At 38.4% G+C, this 21,525-nt stretch overlaps 1 protein-coding gene across 1 annotated transcript in view; it reads right to left on the bottom strand.

Moving 5' to 3' along the window:
- LOC133558901 (RPE-retinal G protein-coupled receptor-like) overlaps positions 1–19,878 on the bottom strand; it is a 31,212-nt gene extending 11,334 nt beyond the window's left edge. The window contains exons 1-5 of the mRNA XM_061910047.1: positions 19,750–19,878; positions 19,457–19,613; positions 7,203–7,324; positions 5,077–5,230; positions 4,886–5,003 (exon numbers count right to left, since the gene is read on the bottom strand). Of these exons, the coding sequence (XP_061766031.1) occupies positions 4,886–5,003; positions 5,077–5,230; positions 7,203–7,324; positions 19,457–19,613; positions 19,750–19,828 (630 nt within the window). The 5' untranslated portion in view covers positions 19,829–19,878. The remainder of the gene's footprint in view (positions 1–4,885; positions 5,004–5,076; positions 5,231–7,202; positions 7,325–19,456; positions 19,614–19,749) is intronic.
- Positions 19,879–21,525: the final 1,647 nt, after the last annotated feature.

The raw sequence follows: 21,525 nt of genomic DNA, 5'->3' as shown, positions 1-21,525 counted from the left end.
GACCCCAGGATGCAGGGAAGGTAGGTAAAGTGAAGGCAAAGATATGTTGAATGGGTAAAGGCAGGAAACACCAGCAAAAGTCGGTCCCGTCCATCGCTGCTTACAGCTTTAATTTTGTTGTTATTTTTTTTTAAATATTCTACCAACCCTTACCCGTTTTTGACCAAAAGTGAGCATTTTCCAGCATAAATATAGCAAAGCGAACTGAAAATATCAACACTACAGTAGTATTGGCCATTAAATCAATCAATTAGTCCAACTTTATTTATAAAGCGCTTTTCATACATAAAAGAAATGCAACACAAAGTGCTTTACAAAGTTAAAAACTAAAGATGTCCGATAATGGCTTTTTTTTGCCGATATCAGATATTCCGATATTGTATAAGAGGTGTGTGGGACAGAGCGTTTGTTCGTGTCGTCGTCGTCAGTTGCTGGTGCTAAATGGCTGTCAAAGAGTACCAACTTGTCGGAATACCTACTCAGACGTCCTCTGTCCAGGTGAGAGGCGGGATTTATGATCTACAATCAAATTCGAGGGAGCAAGGAAGCGAGGAAGCAGCAGTCCACTCGATGATTAAACGTAGGAAGACACGGAAGTAATCACGGCGGCACTATAAATAGTTTGTCTGCGCCATAACAATATCACTAATATTTGGTTAACATTCAAATCACGAAATGTAAATGGAGTATTTATTGTTGGTGGTTTTTGAATTTATTAGATTTTATCAGCGAGATGAAGGTGCTCCCATAGGCTTTATTTACAAGTTAGAATGCATTAAAAAAACAAACAAAAAATCCATCCGTCGTCATGTCTTACATAATAATTGTGAAGAGATGTCCGATAATGGCTTTTTTGCAGATATCCAATATTACGATATTGTCCAACCGATTCTGATATCAACCGATACCGATATATACAGTCGTGGAATGAACACATTATTATGCCTAATTTTGTTGTGATGCCCCGCTGGATGCATGAAACAATGTAACAAGGTTTTCCAAAACAGCAGCTTGAAATTAGGGACATGATCTCTCTGAGAGAGCATGAGGAGGTTGAGGTGGGCGGGGTTGGGGGTGTATATTGTAGCATCCTGGAAGAGTTAGTGATGCAAGGGTTTCTGGGTTTTTGTTCTGTTGTGTTAATGTATTGTTACGGTGCGGATGTTCTCCCGAAATGTGCTGGTCATTCTTGTTTGGTGTGGCGCATATTTGTAACTGTCAAGGCGTGGACTTAGGTGTGGGTGGTTTTCCCGTGGTGCAAAGCGATTGGAACGGACATGGCGTGAAGGTAATGACATCTTTAATCGTAACGCAGAAATATTACAAAAACAAAGGGTACTAACAAAAGGCGCTCTCAGTGGAGGTTCAAAACTTGGCTATGAAAACTAAAACTGGCACAATGGGAGAACTATGAACATAAAACCAAACTTACAGCCCGGAGGTTGGGTCTTGGGCGCAGTTGGGTGTTCCAACAGGACAATGGCCCCCAAACACACATCAAAAGTGGTAATAAAATGGCTAAATCAGGCTAGAATGAAGGTTTTAAGTCAGAGTACTGAGTGGACAATGCTGAAGAAACAACTCCATGTCGGAAAACCAACACATTTAGCTGAACTGCCCCTATTTTGTCATGATGAGTGGTCAAAAATTTAAGCAGAAGCTTTTGGATGGCTACCAAAAGCACCTTATTGCAGTGAAACTTGTAAGCAAATATTAACATTGTTGTACGTATACTTTTGATTGCTCACATTTTCAGTAGACCCAAATTAAATTCATAAAATAAACCAAACTTCATGAATGTTTTTGTGACCAACAAGTATCAATCAATCAATCAATCAATCAATGTTTACTTATATAGCCCTAAATCACTAGTGTCTCAAAGGGCTGCACAAACCACTACCACATCCTCGGTAGGCCCACATAAGGGCAAGGAAAAACTCACACCCAGTGGGACGTCGGTGACAATGATGACTATGAGAACCTTGGAGAGGAGGAAAGCAATGGATGTCCAGCGGGTCTAACATGATACTGTGAAAGTTCAATCCATAATGGATCCAACACAGTCGCGAGAGTCCAGTCCAAAGCGGACCCAACACAGCAGCGAGAGTCCCGTTCACAGCGGAGCCAGCAGGAAACCATCCCAAGCGGAGGCGGTATGTGCTCCAATTACTCCATCACAAAAAAATACATATACTAAACACAAACACATATGCAACTATATAAACAAATGATTGCATGGCTGAGTACGGAGGAGACGTGTGAGTAAACACTATCACAGGAGGTCATCAGACCATGGCCACCAGGATGCTGACACAAAAGCGTCCCCACAAGCACGACCGATAACCCCTGAGGCAGATGGCTCATCTGAGGAACGTTGGAAAAATAAGAATAATAAAACTCGTAAAATAGTAAGAACCATGAGTAGAGATAAAGAATAAAATACAAGACATATGAAGATTAATAGAAAAAATAATATACAGTAAATGAACACTACTAAATAAAATCTTGCACAACTATTAGAATAAAAAGTAAAATACGAATGACTTCAATAAAATAATTAATAACCAATGAAAGGCTGCTGAAGTCAGTACAGTACAGGTCTTACTTTCTATTATTATGTTGACTTTATTGAATTAAACTAGTGTAAAGGCGACTATGAGGGTGTTATTTCATGTTTCTCTTGTAATGTAAAAAATAAAAACATAACAGGAAAGTCCTAAACATCTTTTTTTCATGCTGTAGCTAAGAAAATGTTTGATTTATAATTAATAACAGTTCCTTCTTTGCGGGAATTCATAACCAATGAAATGCAACAAACAAAGGATTACTGCACGTGCACCACTTTCAACACTTTATTATGTATTTAGCAAAATAAATTAAGTGAAATAAAAAATGAAAACCGGCTAGAGGAATATACTCTCACTTTAGAATTTACTTCCATATGAGTTGGGAAATGGTGTTAGATGTAAATATAAACAGAATACAATGATTTGCAAATCCTTTTCAAGCCATATTCAGTTGAATATGCTACAAAGACAACATATTTGATGTTCAAACTCATAAACATTTTTTTTTCTGTGCAAATAATCATTAACTTTAGAATTTGATGCCAGCAACATGTGACAAAGAAGTTGGGAAAGGTGGCAATGAATACTGATAAAGTTGAGGAATGCTCATCAAACACTTATTTGGAACATCCCACAGGTGTGCAGGCTAATTGGGAACAGGTGGGTGCCATGATTGGGTATAAAAACAGCTTCCCAAAAAATGCTCAGTCTTTCACAAGAAAGGATGGGGCGAGGTACACCCCTTTGTCCACAACTGTGTGAGCAAATAGTCAAACAGTTTAAGAACAACCTTTCTCAAAGTGACATTGCAAGAAATTTAGGGATTTCAACATCTACGCTCCATAATATCATCAAAAAGTTCATAGAATCTGGAGAAATCACTCCACTTAAGCGGCATGGCCAGAAAACAACATTGAATGACCGTGACCTTCGATCCCTCAGACGGCACTGTATCAAAAACTGACATCAATCTCTAAAGGATATCACCACATGGGCTCAGGAACACTTCAGAAAACCACTGACACTAAATACAGTTGGTCGCTACATCTGTAAGTGCAAGTTAAAGCTCTACTATGTAAAGTGATAGCCATTTATCAACAACATCCAGAAACGCCGCCGGCTTCTCTGGGCCCGAGATCATCTAAGATGGACTGATGCAAAGTGGAAAAGTGTTCTGTGGTCTGACGAGTCCACATTTCAAAATTTTTTGGGGAAATATTCGACATTGTGTCATCTGGACCAAAGGGGAAGTGAACCATCCAGACTGTTATCGACGCAAAGTGTAAAAGCCAGCATGTGTGATGGTATGGGGGTGCATTAGTGAACAAGACATGGGTAACTTACACATGTGTGATGGTATGGGGGTGTATTAGTGAACAAGACATGGGTAACTTACACATGTGTGATGGTATGGGGGTGTATTAGTGCCCAAGGCATGGGTAACTTACACATGTGTGATGGTATGGGGGTGTATTAGTGAACAAGACATGGGTAACTTACACATGTGTGATGGTATGGGGGTGCATTAGTGCCCAAGGCATGGGTAACTTACACATCTGTGAAGGCACCATTAATGCTGAAAGGTACATACAGGTTTGGAACAACATATGCTGCCATCTAAGCGGCGTCTTTTTCATGGACGCCCCTGCTTATTTCAGCAAGACAATGCCAAGCCACATTCAGCACGTGTTACAACAGCGTGGCTTTGTAAAAAAAGAGTGCGGGTACTTTCCTGGCCCGCCTGCAGTCCAGACCTGTCTCCCATGGAAAATGTGTGGCGCATTATGAAGCGTAAAATACGACAACAAGACCCTGGACTGTTGAAGGACTGAAGCTCTACATAAAACAAGAATGGGAAAGAATTCCACTTTCAAAGCTTCAACAATTAGTTTCCTCAGTTCCCAAACGTTTATTGAGTGTTGTTAAAAGAGAAGGTGATGTAACACAGTGGTGAACATGCCCTTTCCCAACTACTTTGGCACGTGTTGCAGCCATGAAATTCGAAGTTAATTATTATTTGCAAACATCAACTGAATATGGCTTGAAAATGATTTGCAAATCATTGTATTCTGTTTATATTTACATCTAACACAATTTCCCAACTCATATAAAAACTGGGTTTTAATTATTATTATTATTATTATTATTATTATTAACATTACTATTATTATATAATTTATACATACATACACATTGGCCCCTTCAAGACACATTTTTTCTCTCAATGTGGCCCCCGAGTCCAAATATTTGCCCAGCTCTGGTATAAGCCATGATGTTATGATGATGAAAATGATTATTATTATTTTTTTTTTACTTACTTTAGAGTTTCCGGTCTTCTTGAACTTCTGTGCGATGGACTGGTAGGAGGACATGACCACAAAGACTTGGATAGCCATGTTGAAGACGCTCATGGGGATCAAGTAGGAGACGTAGTTCCTATATTAACAGAGGATGCACAAACCATAAATAAATGAACAATACAGCTACAAATATTATGTCCGTCAATTACCTGTCTCCCTTGCTGTAGTCCAGCGTGCAGCAGGTCCTGAGGGGCTCGTAGTCGTACTCCCCCCAGCCGATGAGAGGCATTGCGGACCAGAAGGCGGTGAAAAGCCAGATGAAAATCACCAGCGTGATGGCGCTGCTCCACTGCAGCTTGGTCCCTAAGAAGGTCAAAATATAACGATGTGAATAATCCAATAACAACACTTACAGTGGGGCCAAAAAGTATTAAGTCGGCCAGCGATTGTGCAAGTTCTCCCACTTCAAATGATGACAGAGGTCTGTCATTTTCATCATAGGTACACTTCAACTGTGACAGACAGAATGTGAAAAAATCCAGGAATTTTAAAGAATTTATTTGTAAATTATGTTGGAAAATAAGTATTTGGTCAACCATTCAAAGCTCTCACTGATGGAAGGAGGTTTTGGATCCAAATCTCAGGATACATGGCCCCATTCATTCTTTTCTTAACACGGATCAATCGTAGCAGAAAAACAGCCCCAAAGCATGATGTTTCCACCCCCATGCTTCACAGTAGGTATGGTGTTCTTGGGATGCAACTCAGTATTCTTCTTCCTCCAAACACCACCAGTTGAGTTTATACCAAAAAGTTATATTTTGGTTTCATCTGACCACATGACATTCTCCCAATCCTCTGCTGTATCATCCATGTATCCATTTTGGTATAAACTCAACTGGTGGTGTTTGGAGGAAGAAGACTACTGAGTTGCATCCCAAGAACACCATACCTACTGTGAAGCATGGGGGTGGAAACATCATGCTTTGGGGCTGTTTTTCTGCTAAGGGGACAGGACGATTGATCCGTGTTAAGGAAAGAATGAATGGGCCATGTATCGTGAGATTTGGAGCCAAAATCTCCTTCCATCAGTGAGAGCTTTGAATGGTTGACCAAATACTTATTTTCCACCATAATTTACAAATAAATTGTTTAAAATTCCTATAATGTGAATTCCTGGATTTCTCAGGATACATGGCCCCATTCATTCTTTCCTTAACACGGATCAATCTTCCTGTCCCTTCAGCAAAAACCACAGCCCCAAAGCATGATGTTTCCACCCCCATGCTTCACAGTAGGTTTGGTGTTCTTGGGATGCAACTCAGTATTCTTCTTCCTCCAAACACCACCAGTTGAGTTGATACCAAAATGGATACATGGATGATACAGCAGAGGATTGGGAGAATGTCATGTGGTCAGATGAAACCAAAATAGAACTTTTTGGTATAAACTCAACTCGTGGTGTTTGGAGGAAGAAGAATACTGAGTTGCATCCCAAGAACACCATACCTACTGTGAAGCATGGGGGTGGAAACATCATGCTTTGGGGCTGTTTTTCTGCTAAGGGGACAGGACGATTGATCCGTGTTAAGGAAAGAATGAATGGGGCCATGTATCCTGAGATTTTGAGCCAAAACCTCCTTCCATCAGTGAGAGCTTTGAATGGTTGACCAAATACTTATTTTCTAAATAAATTCTTTAAAATTCCTACAATGTGAATTCCTGGATTTTTTTCCCACATTCTGTCTCTCACAGTTGAAGTGTACCTATGATGAAAATGACAGACCTCTGTCATCATTTGAAGTGGGAGAACTTGCACAATCGCTGGCTGACTAAATACTAATTTACTTGTTCCTTTACTAATGCTTACTTTATCTTTTAACATGTTCCATCTACACTTCTGTTAAAATGTAATGATCACTTATTGTTCTATTGTTTGATACTTTACATTAGTGTTGGATGATACCACACATTGGGTGTCAATCTGATATCAAGTAGTCAGGATATCATATACCTGTTATGTTTGATCCTATTCTGTCTCTTGTTTTTGTAATGTTTGTCTGATCCTGAATAGGATTGTGCTGAATATTTTAATTTCCCCGAGGGGATTGATACAGTATTTCTGATTGTGATTTTGATATCAGGATCATACATTGGTCACATGATCATAGATTTCCACATTCTGTCTCTCACAGTTGAAGTGTACCTATGATGAAAATGACAGACCTCTGTCATCCTTTGAAGTGGGAGAACTTGCACAATCGCTGGCTGACTAAATACTTTTTTATCCCCACTGTATCTGTGTGGAATTTTCTAGGACCAACAGGTGACTTACGAGTGCAGTACTGGTGGTATCGATCCCAGGCGATGGCGGCGATGAAGTGGATGCTGGCGAGAGCCGTCACAAAGCCCTGGAAGCCGTGAGTCTGACATCCCTCAGAGCCGTAAGGCCAGTACCTGAGGGGGGTGGAATGATTTTTTTAATATTATTTTTATTGTTGGTCCATTTCATGTTTGGAGGTAGGTGAGGCCACACTTCATTTGCATAATCTCTGTTGTCATGACAACGGAACACAGTCAGGCCCTGATTACAGCATGGAAATCCTCTGCCTGTGCACTTCATAACATTGCTATTAACTGAGTACTAACACACACACACACACACACACACCCCCCTGCCCCCCCTCCATTCTCTCCCTACACCATGCAGCCTTGATTGCTATTGATTTTACACTCTGCCTCTGTAAGAATGGACACACAGTATAGCCAAACATATTAAAGTCCTACTGAAAGCCACTACTAGCGACCACACAGTCTGATAGTTTATATATCAATGATGAAATATTAACATTGCAACACATGACAATACGGCCGCTTTAGTTTACTAAATTGCAATTTTAAATTCTCCACGGAGTTTCTTGTTGAAAACGTCGCGGAATGATGACGTGTGTTTGTGACGTCTCGGGTTGTAGCGGACATATTAGCCCAGCACCACTTACGGCTAAAAGTCGTCTCTTTTCATCGCATAATTACACAGTATTTTAGACATCTGTGTTGCTTAACCTACTGCAATTTGTTCAATTAATAATGGAGACGTCAAAGAAGAATGCTGTTGGTGGAAAGCGGTGGATTAGCAACCGAAACACAGCCGGTGTTTCTTTGTTTGTTGTGAAGCTTTAACACAGAGCGGTCAAGCGAACATGTTTCTCTACGTCAACCAGCAAGTTTTTGGATGGGAACGTTGTGATATTAAGTCAGCTCTTACCGGAGACTTCAGTGGATTATGGGACCTTCTCCTGTAGCTGTCAAAAAGGCAGCTGTGATCTTTGCTCCTCCATTGGCTTCTCCCTGAGACACTGGAGTTCACCGCAGCCATCTGACTTGCAGGTATGACTTTAGAATCTCACTAAAACACTATTAAAACAATAAGCAGATAAGGGATCTTCCAGAATTGTGAATTATATTTATATAGTGTGAAGTGAAGTGAATTATATTTATATAGCGCTTTTGCTCTAGTGACTCAAAGCGCTTTACATAGTGAACCCCAATATCTAATATATATTTTTTTACATATAAAGCAGTGTGGGTGGCACTGGGAGCAGGTGGGTAAAGTGTCTTGCCCAAGGACACAATGGCAGTGACTAAGATGGCGGAAGCGGGATTCGAATCTGCAACTCTCAAGTTGCTGGAACGGCCACTCTACCAACCGAGCTATACAACCCTGGGAATTATCCTAATATAAATGTCTAATTACATCTGAAATGCTACCACTGCCGCCACCCGGAGTCGTCGCTTTGTTAATTTTTTTTTAAAGTGCCTCACTCTAACTTTCCTCATCCACAAATCTTTCATCCTTGCTCAAATTAATGGGGGAATCGGCGCTTTCTCGGTCCGAATCGCTCTGGCTGCTGGTGGCCATGATTGTAAACAATGTTCAGATGTGAGGAGCTCCACAACCCGTGACATCACGCGCACATCGTCTGCTACTTCCGGTACAGGCAAGGCTTTTTTATTAGTGACCAAAAGTTGCCAACTTTATCGTGGATGTTCTCTACTAAATCCTTTCAGCAAAAATATGGCAATATCGCGAAATGTTCAAGTATGACACATAGAATGGAGCTGCTATCCTCGTTTAAATAAGAACATCTCATTTCAGTAGGTTTCTAATTAAAAGCATGCCTGGAGTTCCTGTTATGCCAAACGCAAGATTGTTTTTTTTAATCAATATTTTTCAATGTATGTTTTGGATGAGATGGCGACTTGTCCAGGGCGTACACCGCCTTCTGCCCGATTGTAGCTGAGATAGGTACCAGCGCCCCCCGCAACCCCAAAGGGAATAAGTGGTAGAAAATGGATGGATATGTTTTGGAGATATATTTAAATACCAATCCATCCCTCTCCACCCATTTTCCGCTTACTCGAGGTTGGGTCGCGGGGGCAGTAGCCTAAGGAGGGAAGCCCAGACTTTCCTCTCCCCAGCCACTTAGTCCAACTCTTCCGGGGAACCCGAGGCGTTCCCAGGCCAGCCGGGAGACATAGTCTAACCAACGTGTCCCTGACCAGACGCCCGAACCATCTCATCTGGCTCCTCTTGATGTGGAGGAGCAGCGGCTTTACTTTGAGTTCCTCCCGGATGGCAGAGCTTCTCACCCTATCTCTAAGGGAGGGACCCGCCACCCGGCGGAGGAAACTCATTTGGGCCGCTTGTACCCGTGATCTTGTCCTTCAGATCATGACCCAAAGCACATGACCATAGGTGAGAATGAGAACGTCCATCGACCTGTAAATTGAGAGCTTTGCCTTCCGGCTCAGCTCCTTCTTCACCACAACGGATCAATACAGCGTCCGCTTTAGTGAAGACGCCGTATCAATCCGCCTGTCGATCTCACGATCCACTCTTCCCTCACTCGTGAACAAGACTTCTAGGTACTTGAACTCCTCCACTTGGGGCACTCTCTATTCAAATACCCATTTTGCATTTTTTTCTATAATAAAAAAAGCTTTACTTAGAAACACATTTTCATTTAAAATGACACATTCGGTAAGTTGTTTTAAGCAATTGATTTGTTTTGATTAAAAATACATTCATAAATATTTTGGCATTACTTTGTGGAGGCAGATGTTGTCAGAAGCAAAGGTCACCGCCTCTGTCCATGGTGCTGAGGACACAGCACCATCAAACAGGGGCGTGGCAGTACTGACGGCGAGACACAGGTGATTAGATTTCACAGGTGGTACGTGTTGATCTAATCATCTGTTGTCTTTAACAGTGAGCGGCCGGGAGCAGAAGGAGAGAGAGGATACGGACGTGACCGAAAAGTCACGTTCTGCTGGAGAAAGACTGTTTTAAAACAATTGATCATTGAAACCGTGTTAAAACCTGCACGCTTGGCTCTTGTGTCGTGTCTACAGTGGAGCTGCTAGGAAGCCACTTTCACAAACATATATTTGTACACATTTTTGGAAAAAATATTTATCTATTTTTTTTAAGTTTTATATGCATTTTCAAGTTTTTTTTAACTATACCAAATCCAAACCGCATTCACATGTTTTTAGTCCCCAGACAGAGCAAATAATGAATTGCATCTTAACATATATATTTGACATATAAAGTACATAAATGCGCATTTTGCATTAAAAAATTTAAAACAAATACAAAACATATTTTCCTTGATAAAAACAAAAATAATTGCAATTTCAAATAATACATTTCAGAGGCATAAAACAACAGATCGAGAGTTCTATTTAAACAGTTGGTTTGAATAATTGGTAGAAAAGGATGGATGGATTTATACATTTTTTATTTTAATACACATTTTTATGAATACAAATATATGTTATTTTTTAAATGTATGTTTAGATACGGTATATACATCTCCAAATATTTCTTATCATACCAAGTCCAAACAAAATTATCTTGTCTTTTTCTTCCAGATAATAATTACATTTTTTCATGTGCAGCAAATTAGACATACGTGCACCTCAAATATTTTGTTATTAGGAAAATCAAACACAAAATAGGCTGTATTTTAAAAACTAATGCATTAGCAACACTTGTTGATCACTTTTATCTGAAGGTATTTTTGTTGGTTGATTCATTTTATTTGGTTTTTGATGCATTTTTTTAATTGACTCCATACAAACATTAGCAGGAATACATTTGAAGTTGAAGCACTTCTATAAAGACTTAGACACTTTAATACAATAAATACAAGTAGAAGTAGTAAAAAAAAAAAAACAATCAACACAGAAATATCAGTCATTCACTTAACCCAGCAGACACAAAACATTAAAACAACGTTGAGAAGTTGTTGACTTAGGTCCTGACCTTTGAGCAACTCAAACATTACGTTGGAACAACATGCTTTTTGACGTTTAATCAATCTTGCAATCTGACATTGATTTGATCATTGAATTTTGGTCATTTCCCAACCAATATTCTACAACACAAATACAACGTTGAAACCGCATGCTTTTTGAAACATTTATTCAATATCAGGTTGAAAGATTGATTTAATCTTTAATTTTGGTCATTTTCCAACCCATATTTTGCAACACAAATACAACGTTGAAACAACATGCTTTTTGACAACGTTTAATTAATGTTGAGTTCTGATGTTGATTTGACCATTGAATTTTGGTCATTTCTCAACCATTATTCTACAACACAAATACAACTTTGAAACTACATGCTTTTTGAAAACGTTCATTCAATGTCAGGTTGAAACATTGATTTAATCTTTAATTTTGGTCATTTTCCAACCCGTTATTTTGCAACACAAATACAACGTTGAAACAACATGCTTTTTGACAACGTTTAATCAATGTCGCAATCTGACGTAGATTTGATCATTGAATTTTGGTCATTTTCCAACCCGTTATTTTGCAACACTAATACAAAGTTGAAACAACATGCTTTTTGACGACGTTTAATCAATGTTGGGTTCTGACATTGATTTGACCGTTGAATTTTGGTTATTTTCCAACCATTATTCTACAACACAAATACAACGTTGAAACCGCATGCTTTTTGAAAACGTTTATTCAATGTCAGGTTGAAACATTGATTTAATCTTTGAATTTTGGTCATTTTCCAACCCATATTCCATCCATCCATTTTCTACCGCTTATTCCCTTTCGGAGTCGCAGGTGGGCGCTGGCGCCTATCTCAGCTACAATACAACGTTGAAACAACATGCTTTCTGCCGACGTTTAATCAATGTTGGGTTCTGACATTGATTTGACCGTTGAATTTTGGTCATTTTCCAACCATTATTCTACAACACAAATACAACGTTGAAACCGCATGCTTTTTGAAAACGTTTATTCAATGTCAGGTTGAAACATTGATTTAATCTTTGAATTTTGGTCATTTTCCAACCCATATTCCATCCATCCATTTTCTACCGCTTATTCCCTTTCGGAGTCGCGGGGGGGCGCTGGCGCCTATCTCAGCTACAATACAACGTTGAAACAACATGCTTTCTGCCGACGTTTAATCAATGTCGATATCCGATTTTGATTTGATCATTGAATTTTGGTCATTTTCCAACCAATATTTTGCAACACAACTACAACGTTGAAACAACATGCTTTTTGACGACGTTTAATCAATGTTGGGTTCTGACATTGATTTGACCATTGAATTTTGGTCATTTCTCAACCATTATTCTACAACACAAATACAACGTTGAAACAGCATGTTTTTTGAAAACATTTATTCAATGTCAGGTTGAAACATTGATCTAACCTTTGAATTTTGGTCATTTTCCAACCCGTTATTTTGCAACACAAATACAACGTTGAAACAACATGCTTTATTACAACGTTTAATCAATGTCGCAATCTGATTTTGATCATATCATTGAATTTTGGTCGTTTTCCAACCAATATTTTGCAACACAAATACAACGTTGAAACAACATGCTTTCTGAAGACGTTTACTCAATGTCGCAATCTGATTTTGATTTGACCATTGAATTTTGTTAATTTTCCAACCAATATTTTAGAACACAAATACAACGTTGAAACAACATGCTTTTTTACGACGTTCAATCAATGTTGGGTTCTGACGTTGATTTGACCATTGCAATTTGGTAATTTCTCCACCGTTATTCTACTACACAAATACAACGTTGAAACAACATGCTTTATTACAACGTTTATTCAATGTCAGGTTGAAACATTGATTTAATCTTTGAATTTTGGTCATTTTCCAACCCATATTTTGCAACACAAGTACAACGTTGAAACAACATGCTTTTTTACAACGTTTAATCAATGTCGCAATCTGATTTTGATTATATCATTGAATTTTGGTCATTTTCCAACCAATATTCTACAACACAAAAACAACGTTGAAACCGCATGCTTTTTGAAAATGTTTATTCAATGTCAGGTTGAAACATTGATTTAATCTTTGAATTTTGGTCATTTTCCAACCCACATTTTGCAACACAAATACAACGTTGAAACAACATGCTTTCTGACAACGTTTAATCAATGTCGCAATCCGATTTTGATTTGATCATTGAATTTTGGTCATTTTCCAACCATTATTCTACAACACAAAGACAACGTTGAAACAACATGCTTTTCGGCGAGGTTTATTCAATGTCAGGTTGTGACGTTGATTTGACCTTTGGCTTTTGGTTATTTCCCACATAAGATTCTACAACACAAATACAACGTTGAAACAACATGCTTTTTGACGACGTTTAATCAATGTTGGGTTCTGACATTGATTTGACCATTGAATTTTGGTCATTTCTCAACCATTATTCTACAACACAAATACAACGTTGAAACAGCATGTTTTTTGAAAACATTTATTCAATGTCAGGTTGAAACATTGATCTAACCTTTGAATTTTGGTCATTTTCCAACCCGTTATTTTGCAACACAAATACAACGTTGAAACAACATGCTTTATTACAACGTTTAATCAATGTCGCAATCTGATTTTGATCATATCATTGAATTTTGGTCGTTTTCCAACCAATATTTTGCAACACAAATACAACGTTGAAACAACATGCTTTCTGAAGACGTTTACTCAATGTCGCAATCTGATTTTGATTTGACCATTGAATTTTGTTAATTTTCCAACCAATATTTTAGAACACAAATACAACGTTGAAACAACATGCTTTTTTACGACGTTCAATCAATGTTGGGTTCTGACGTTGATTTGACCATTGCAATTTGGTAATTTCTCCACCGTTATTCTACTACACAAATACAACGTTGAAACAACATGCTTTATTACAACGTTTATTCAATGTCAGGTTGAAACATTGATTTAATCTTTGAATTTTGGTCATTTTCCAACCCATATTTTGCAACACAAATACAACGTTGAAACAACATGCTTTTTTACAACGTTTAATCAATGTCGCAATCTGATTTTGATTATATCATTGAATTTTGGTCATTTTCCAACCAATATTCTACAACACAAAAACAACGTTGAAACCGCATGCTTTTTGAAAATGTTTATTCAATGTCAGGTTGAAACATTGATTTAATCTTTGAATTTTGGTCATTTTCCAACCCACATTTTGCAACACAAATACAACGTTGAAACAACATGCTTTCTGACAACGTTTAATCAATGTCGCAATCCGATTTTGATTTGATCATTGAATTTTGGTCATTTTCCAACCATTATTCTACAACACAAAGACAACGTTGAAACAACATGCTTTTCGGCGAGGTTTATTCAATGTCAGGTTGTGACGTTGATTTGACCTTTGGCTTTTGGTTATTTCCCACATAAGATTCTACAACACAAATACAACGTTGAAAAAACATGCTTTTTCATGACGTTTAATCAATGTTGGATTCCAGCGTTGATTCGACCATCAAATGTTGGTCATTCTCCAATCAATTGTGTACAACACTAATATAACCTAGAAACAACATGCTTTTTGACAACATTTATTCAATGTCAGGTTGAGATATTAGTTTGACCATTGAAATGTGGTCATTTCACCAACCAGCAACATGGATCCAACGTTAAGACACCAACGTTGTCTAAATATACAAAATCGACCATTTTTCAATGTTGTTTCGAAGTCAGTTTTAAAGGACATGTATGTATAATCAACATTTTATCAACGTCTTGCGGAATATTGCACATTGCACTACTTAGTATTATTTACAAAAATAATGCATGTACATAATGTATTGTAGCAAAAATGAACTCCTTCGATGTATGGTTTTGAAATTAGGTTTACCACGTCATCATGAAATTTGGCTAAATGTGCGGAAAAGTCAAAAGACTCCCCAAATAATAAGGGTTTTTCAATTTTCGCTCTAAAATAAAAAAAAAAAGATCTTGGCTAATTGGGGTGTTAAAAAACACAAAACACAAATCGTAATTTTTTTAAAAAAATAATATACTTCCAGTAATATTAAACATCGCTTGCACTAAAAGGTCAAATTTAAAAATGGAAACAGTGGAAATGCGCCATGAAAACAAATACTGGCTAATAATTGCGTTTTTTAAACATTTACAGTGAAATAGCTTTACAGCAATATACTAGTGTTGTCCCGATACCAATACTTTGGTATCGGTACTAAAATTATTTTGATACTTTTCGTTACTTTGGATACTTTTCTAAATAAAGCGGACTACAAAAAAATGTGTTATTGGCTTTATGTTAACAAACAAATTTAAGGTACCTAAACATATGTTTCTTATTGCAAGTTTATCCTTAAATAAAATAGTGAACATGCTAGAAAACTTTTCTTTTATTAGTAAATACACAATTAAAGTCTCCTAATTAGTCTGCTGACGTATGCAGTAACATATTGTGTCATTTTCCATTCTTTCTTTTGTCAAAATGATTGAGGAAAAGCGGTAGGAAATAAATTATTAATCTACTTGTTCATTTACTCTTAATATCTGCTTACTTTTGGTCATTTCCCAAACAATATTCTACAACACAAACACAACATTTGATGACGTTTAATCAATCTTGGTGTTCTGATGTTGATTTGACCGTTGAAATTTGGTCATTTCCCCAACCAGCAACGTGGATCCAACGTTAAAACAGCAGCGTTGTCTCAATATACAAATTCAACTATTTTTCAACGTTGTTTCAAAGTCAGTTTTAGAGTATGATGTATAATCGACCCTGTATCAATGTCTGGAGGCAAATCGCACATTGCACTACTTACTAATATTTACAAAAAAAACAATTGGCCTTTCTGAGACTTTGTTACTTGACTATGTATACATCCAACCATCCATTTTCTACTGCTTGTCCCTTTTTGGGGTCACGGGGGGTCGCTGGAGCCTATCTCAGCTGCATTCGGGCGGTAGGCGGGTACACCCTGGACAAGTCGCCAAATGTCATGTATTTTAAGAAAAAAAATACATGTATATATATGTTTTATCAACCGATATATATATATATATATATATATATATATATATATATATATATATATATATATATGTATATGTAGGTATGTATGTGTGTATATATATATATATATATATATATATATACACATACATACCTACATATATATATATACACATACATACCTACATATATATATATATATATATATATATATATATATATATATATATATATATATATATATATATATATATATATATATATATATATATATATATATATATATATATATATATATATATATATATATACACGTACATACCTACATATATATATATATATATATATATATATATATATATTAGGGCTGCGAATCTTTGGGTGTCCCACGATTTGATTCAATATCGATTTTTTTTTAATTCAACACCATTCTCCATTCAAAAACGATTTTTTTCCCGATTTAAAATTATTCTCTGTTCATTGAATACATAGATTTCAGCAGGATCTACCCCAGTCTGCTGACATGCAAGCAGAGTAGTAGATTTTTGTTAAAAGCTTTTATAATTGTAAAGGACAATGTTTTATCAACTTATTGCAATAATGTAAATGTGTTTTAACTATTAAACGAACCAAAAGTATGACTTATTTTATCTTTGTGAAAACATTGGACACAGTGTGTTGTCCAGCTTATGAGATGCCATGCAAGTGTAAGCCACTTTTTTATTATTTTTATAAATGTCTAATGATAATGTCAATGAGGGATTTTTAATCACTGCTATGCTGAAATGATAACTAATATTGACACTGTTGTTGATAATATTCATTTTTGTTTCACTACTTTTGTTTTGTTCTGTGTGGTGTTTGTGTCTCCTCTCAATTGCTCTGTTTATTGCAGTTCTGAGTGTTGCTGGCTCAGGTTTGGTTTTGGAATTGGATTGCATTGTTATGGTATTGTTGTGTAGTGGTTTGTTGGATTGATAAAAAAAAATAAATAAATCGACTTTTAAAGAAAATGTGAATCGCACATCGAGAGAATATATATATATATATATATATATATATATATATATATATATATATATATATATATATATGTGTGTGTATATATATATATATATATATGTGTATATAGGGGCGGCATGGCGTAGTGGGTAGAGCGGCCGTGCCAGAAACCTGAGGGTTGCAGGTTCGCTCCCCGCCTATTGACATCCAAATTGCTGCCGTTGTGTCCTTGGGCAGGACACTTCACCCCTCCCCCCGGTGCCGCTCACACTGGTGAATGAATGATGAATGAATGAAAGGTGGTGGTCGGAGGGGCCATAGGTGCAAACTGGCAGCCACGCTTCCGTCAGTCTACCCCAGGGCAGCTGTGGCTACAAATGTAGCTTACCACCACCATCGTGTGAATGAATGATGGGTCCCATTTCTCTGTGAGCGCTTTGAGTATCTAATAATAGAAAAGTGCGATATAAATCTAATCCATTGTATATATATGTATATATGTATATATATATATATATATATATATATATTATTATGAATTCCCTTTGTCAGTGATGAAGATAGAAGATAAAGTCCTTATTTAATATGTTAATTGTTGAATATAATTGACTATTATTGTTGCCGTAACAAGCTATTAATATAGTCATGCACCTTTAAGTCTGTTTTAAGTCAGGCAGTTTACCAGGCAGCTATGTTTACTTCTCGGGGTCCTTGAGTCGGTGTGTAGAACGGAGTGTGTATTTTGAGAGTGTACTTAGCTGCCTCTGCTGCTGCTTCTGCTAAAAGTTACATAAAGAAGTTGAAACGTAAAAACGGTGTCCTTATTCCCTTACCGGAGTATATATGTGCGGATTGGATTATCCAGAGAATAGTGCTCGATACCGTGGTAGAGCGCAATATGTATGTGTGGTAAAAATCACAAGACTACTCCATCTCTACAGAACTGTTTCATGAGGGGTTCCCTCAATCATCAGGAAATCAGACAATGAAATATAAAAATTAGTTGCTATTTAATTATTCTTTCTACTTTAGTTTGACTCTTTTATTTTAATGGAATTACCTTTCTTTTCCCTCAATCATCAGGAGAGTTCCTGATGATTGAGGGAACCCCTCATGAAACAGTTCTGTAGAGATGAAGTACTCTTGTGATTTTTCCCACACCTACATACATATATATATCAATCAATGTTTACTTATATAGCCCTAAATCACTAGTGTCTCAAAGGGCTGCACAAACCACAACACAAACCACTACGACATCCTTGGTAGGCCCACATAAGGGCAAGGAAAACTCACACCCATATATATATATATATATATATATAGCCCTGTGATGAGGTGGCGACTTGTCCAGGGTGTACCCCGCCTTCCGCCCGATTGTAGCTGAGATAGGCACCAGCCCCCTTCGCGACCCCAAAGGGAATAAGCGGTAGAAAATGGATGGATATATATATATATATATATATATTTATATATATATATATATATATATATATATAAAACCCTGTGATGAGGTGGCGACTTGTCCAGGATGTACCCCGCCTTCCGCCCGATTGTAGCTGAGATAGGCACCAGCGCCCTTCGTGACCCCAAAGGGAATAAGCTGTAGAAAATGGATGGATATATACATATATATATATATATATATATATGTATATATTAATATATATATATATATATATATATATATATATATATATAGCCCTGTGATGAGGTGGCGACTTGTCCAGGGTGTACCCCGCCTTCTGCCCGATTGTAGCTGAGATAGGCACCAGCGCTCCCTGCGACCCCAAAGGGAATAAGCGGTAGAAAATGGATGGATATATATATAACCCTGCGATGAGGTAGCGACTTGTCCAGGGTGTACTCCGCCTTCCGCCGATTGTAGCTGAGATAGGCACCAGCTCCCTTCGCGACCCCAAAGGGAATAAGCTGTAGAAAATGGATGGATGGATGGATACATATATACATATATTTTTTTTTTGTTTTGTTTTGTTGTTTTTTTATTTTATTTATTTATTTATTTTTAATTACGTTTTCCCAATCGATATGAAATTCGGCTAAATGTGCGGAAAAGTCAGAAGACCCCCCCGCCATTTTTTTTCTTTCTTTTTTTTTTTTCTCTCTTGACATTTCCATTTTCGCTGTAATATGTCATAAAAGGTCGTGACTCGAACGCATCTCTAATTTGAATTTGAATTCTCTTCTTTACCTGAGGAAGCTGGAGAAAGCCGCCACCGTGGCGTTCATGGAGATGCCAACGTCGGCCATGGCCAGACTGAACACCAGGAAATTGCTGGGGGTCCTCAGCTCCCTCACTTTGAGGAACGCCGCGATGGTGACCGCGTTGAGGAGGATCCCCACCAGACCTGGGAAGCAGGAGGAGGACATGCTGGAAATAAAGACATTTGGATGCATGCGCCATTGCGCGCCGTGCAGAAACACAATTGGAAGGGATGGCGTTATATGCGCGGAAAAGGTGCGCATTCCAACAGACTCACTCACCCTCCACAAGCAGACACGAACCCAGGCAGAAGACGTCAAACTCGGAGAAGCCCTCCGGTAACGGGTAGGACGAGACCATCCTTGCAGCCTTTGGTCCCCAAAACAACAACAACAAAACACGCACACGCACGCTCCTCTCTCCTCGCCGCCTGATTGGAGGACTCCGGCTTTTTAAAGGGCCATTTCACGTGAAAAGCACGCACTTCATTATGTAAAGCCCCCACCCCTCTCTCGCGCGATACCCCCCCCCCCCCCCCACACCCGTCGCCCCAATCCGCGCAGGAATGTCTTAAAACCGCACAACTCTTATGGGCTCAAGCGTATTTGCTCTCCGCGGTTGCAAAGCCCCGCAATTAGTCGGACAAGCAGCCTTTTGTTGCGTCTTTGTGCGTGTGTGGCGGGGGCGGGGGGGTGATGATGTCAGATGACGAGACCCCTGCCTGCAGACTGCACGCACGCACACAACAGGTGCGCACGCATCACTAGCAGACGTGCACAATAGTATTTGTCCACCTGTCTTAATATAAATAGTTGACAGATGACATACATCAATCAATCAATCAATGTTTATTTATATAGCCCCAAATCACAAATGTCTCAAAGGACTGCACAAATCATTACGACTACAACATCCTCGGAAGAACCCACAAAAGGGCAAGGAAAACTCACACCCAGTGGGCAGGGAGAATTCACATCCAGTGGGACGCCAGTGACAAAGCTGACTATGAGAAACCTTGGAGAGGACCTCAGATGTGGGCAACCCCCCCCCTCTAGGTGTCGAGCGGGTCTAACATGATACTGTGAAAGAGTATCATGCAGAGTAATATCATCAATCAATGTTTATTTATATAGCCCCAAATCACAATTTTTCTTTTTTTACTTATCCACACAAAATAAAATCAAAATATAAATGAACAAAATGAGAAATAAGAAATGTGAGGCAATGAAAATTAAATAATACAAAAATACAAATTTTGTCCGGGTGATCGGGGACTGTTATTACTGACGGACAGGTGTCGCGGTGTGACTGCAGCCAGGCTAGTGAGGAAACCATCGTCTCCATGGCAACGTCACTGTCACTTTCACTCAATCAATCAATGTTTATTTATATAGCCCTAAATCACAAGTGTCTCAAAGGGCTGCACAAACCACAACGACATCCTCGGTAGGAAAAACTCAACCCAGTGGGACGTCGGTGACGGTGACAATGATGACTATGAGAAACCTTAGAGAGGACCGCATATGTGGGCAGACCCCCCGAAAACAATTTCCCCCCTTTTCCCGCTTTTCCACTAATGCAGGGGTAGGCAACCCAGAACGTTGAAAGTGCCATTTTGGACCCAAATAACACAGCACTGTCAAGCACCATAAATATAAAACTCTGGGGCCCGCACTAACATTAAACTTTCATATTAAGGTGGGGGCCGCAAAACAACATCTCGCGGGCCGCAATTGGCCCGTGGGCCACCTGTCTGAGACCTGAATTTAAAATAGTTCCACCAGAAAAGCTTAAAAAAAATTGGTCTCTTCAGTTCCCAAACGTCCACTGAGAGTTGTTCAAAGGAAAGGCCATGTAACACAGTGGTAAAAATGCCCCTGCGACAATTGTTTGGCAAAATTTTGCTGCCATTAAATTCCATGTTAATGATTATTTGCCCACAAAAATGAAGTTTTTCAGTTGGAACATTAAATATCTTGTCTTTGCAGTCTATTTGTTGCGATCCGCTGCCCGGATCCTTTGTTGTTTAGATTTTTGAGTTTGTCTGTGCACTTCCT

This window comes from Nerophis ophidion, linkage group LG09 (assembly GCF_033978795.1).
Source record: "Nerophis ophidion isolate RoL-2023_Sa linkage group LG09, RoL_Noph_v1.0, whole genome shotgun sequence".
Taxonomy (NCBI): domain Eukaryota; kingdom Metazoa; phylum Chordata; class Actinopteri; order Syngnathiformes; family Syngnathidae; genus Nerophis; species Nerophis ophidion.
Note: the sequence above shows the minus strand (reverse complement) of the source record. Positions and strands in the feature narration are given on the sequence as shown.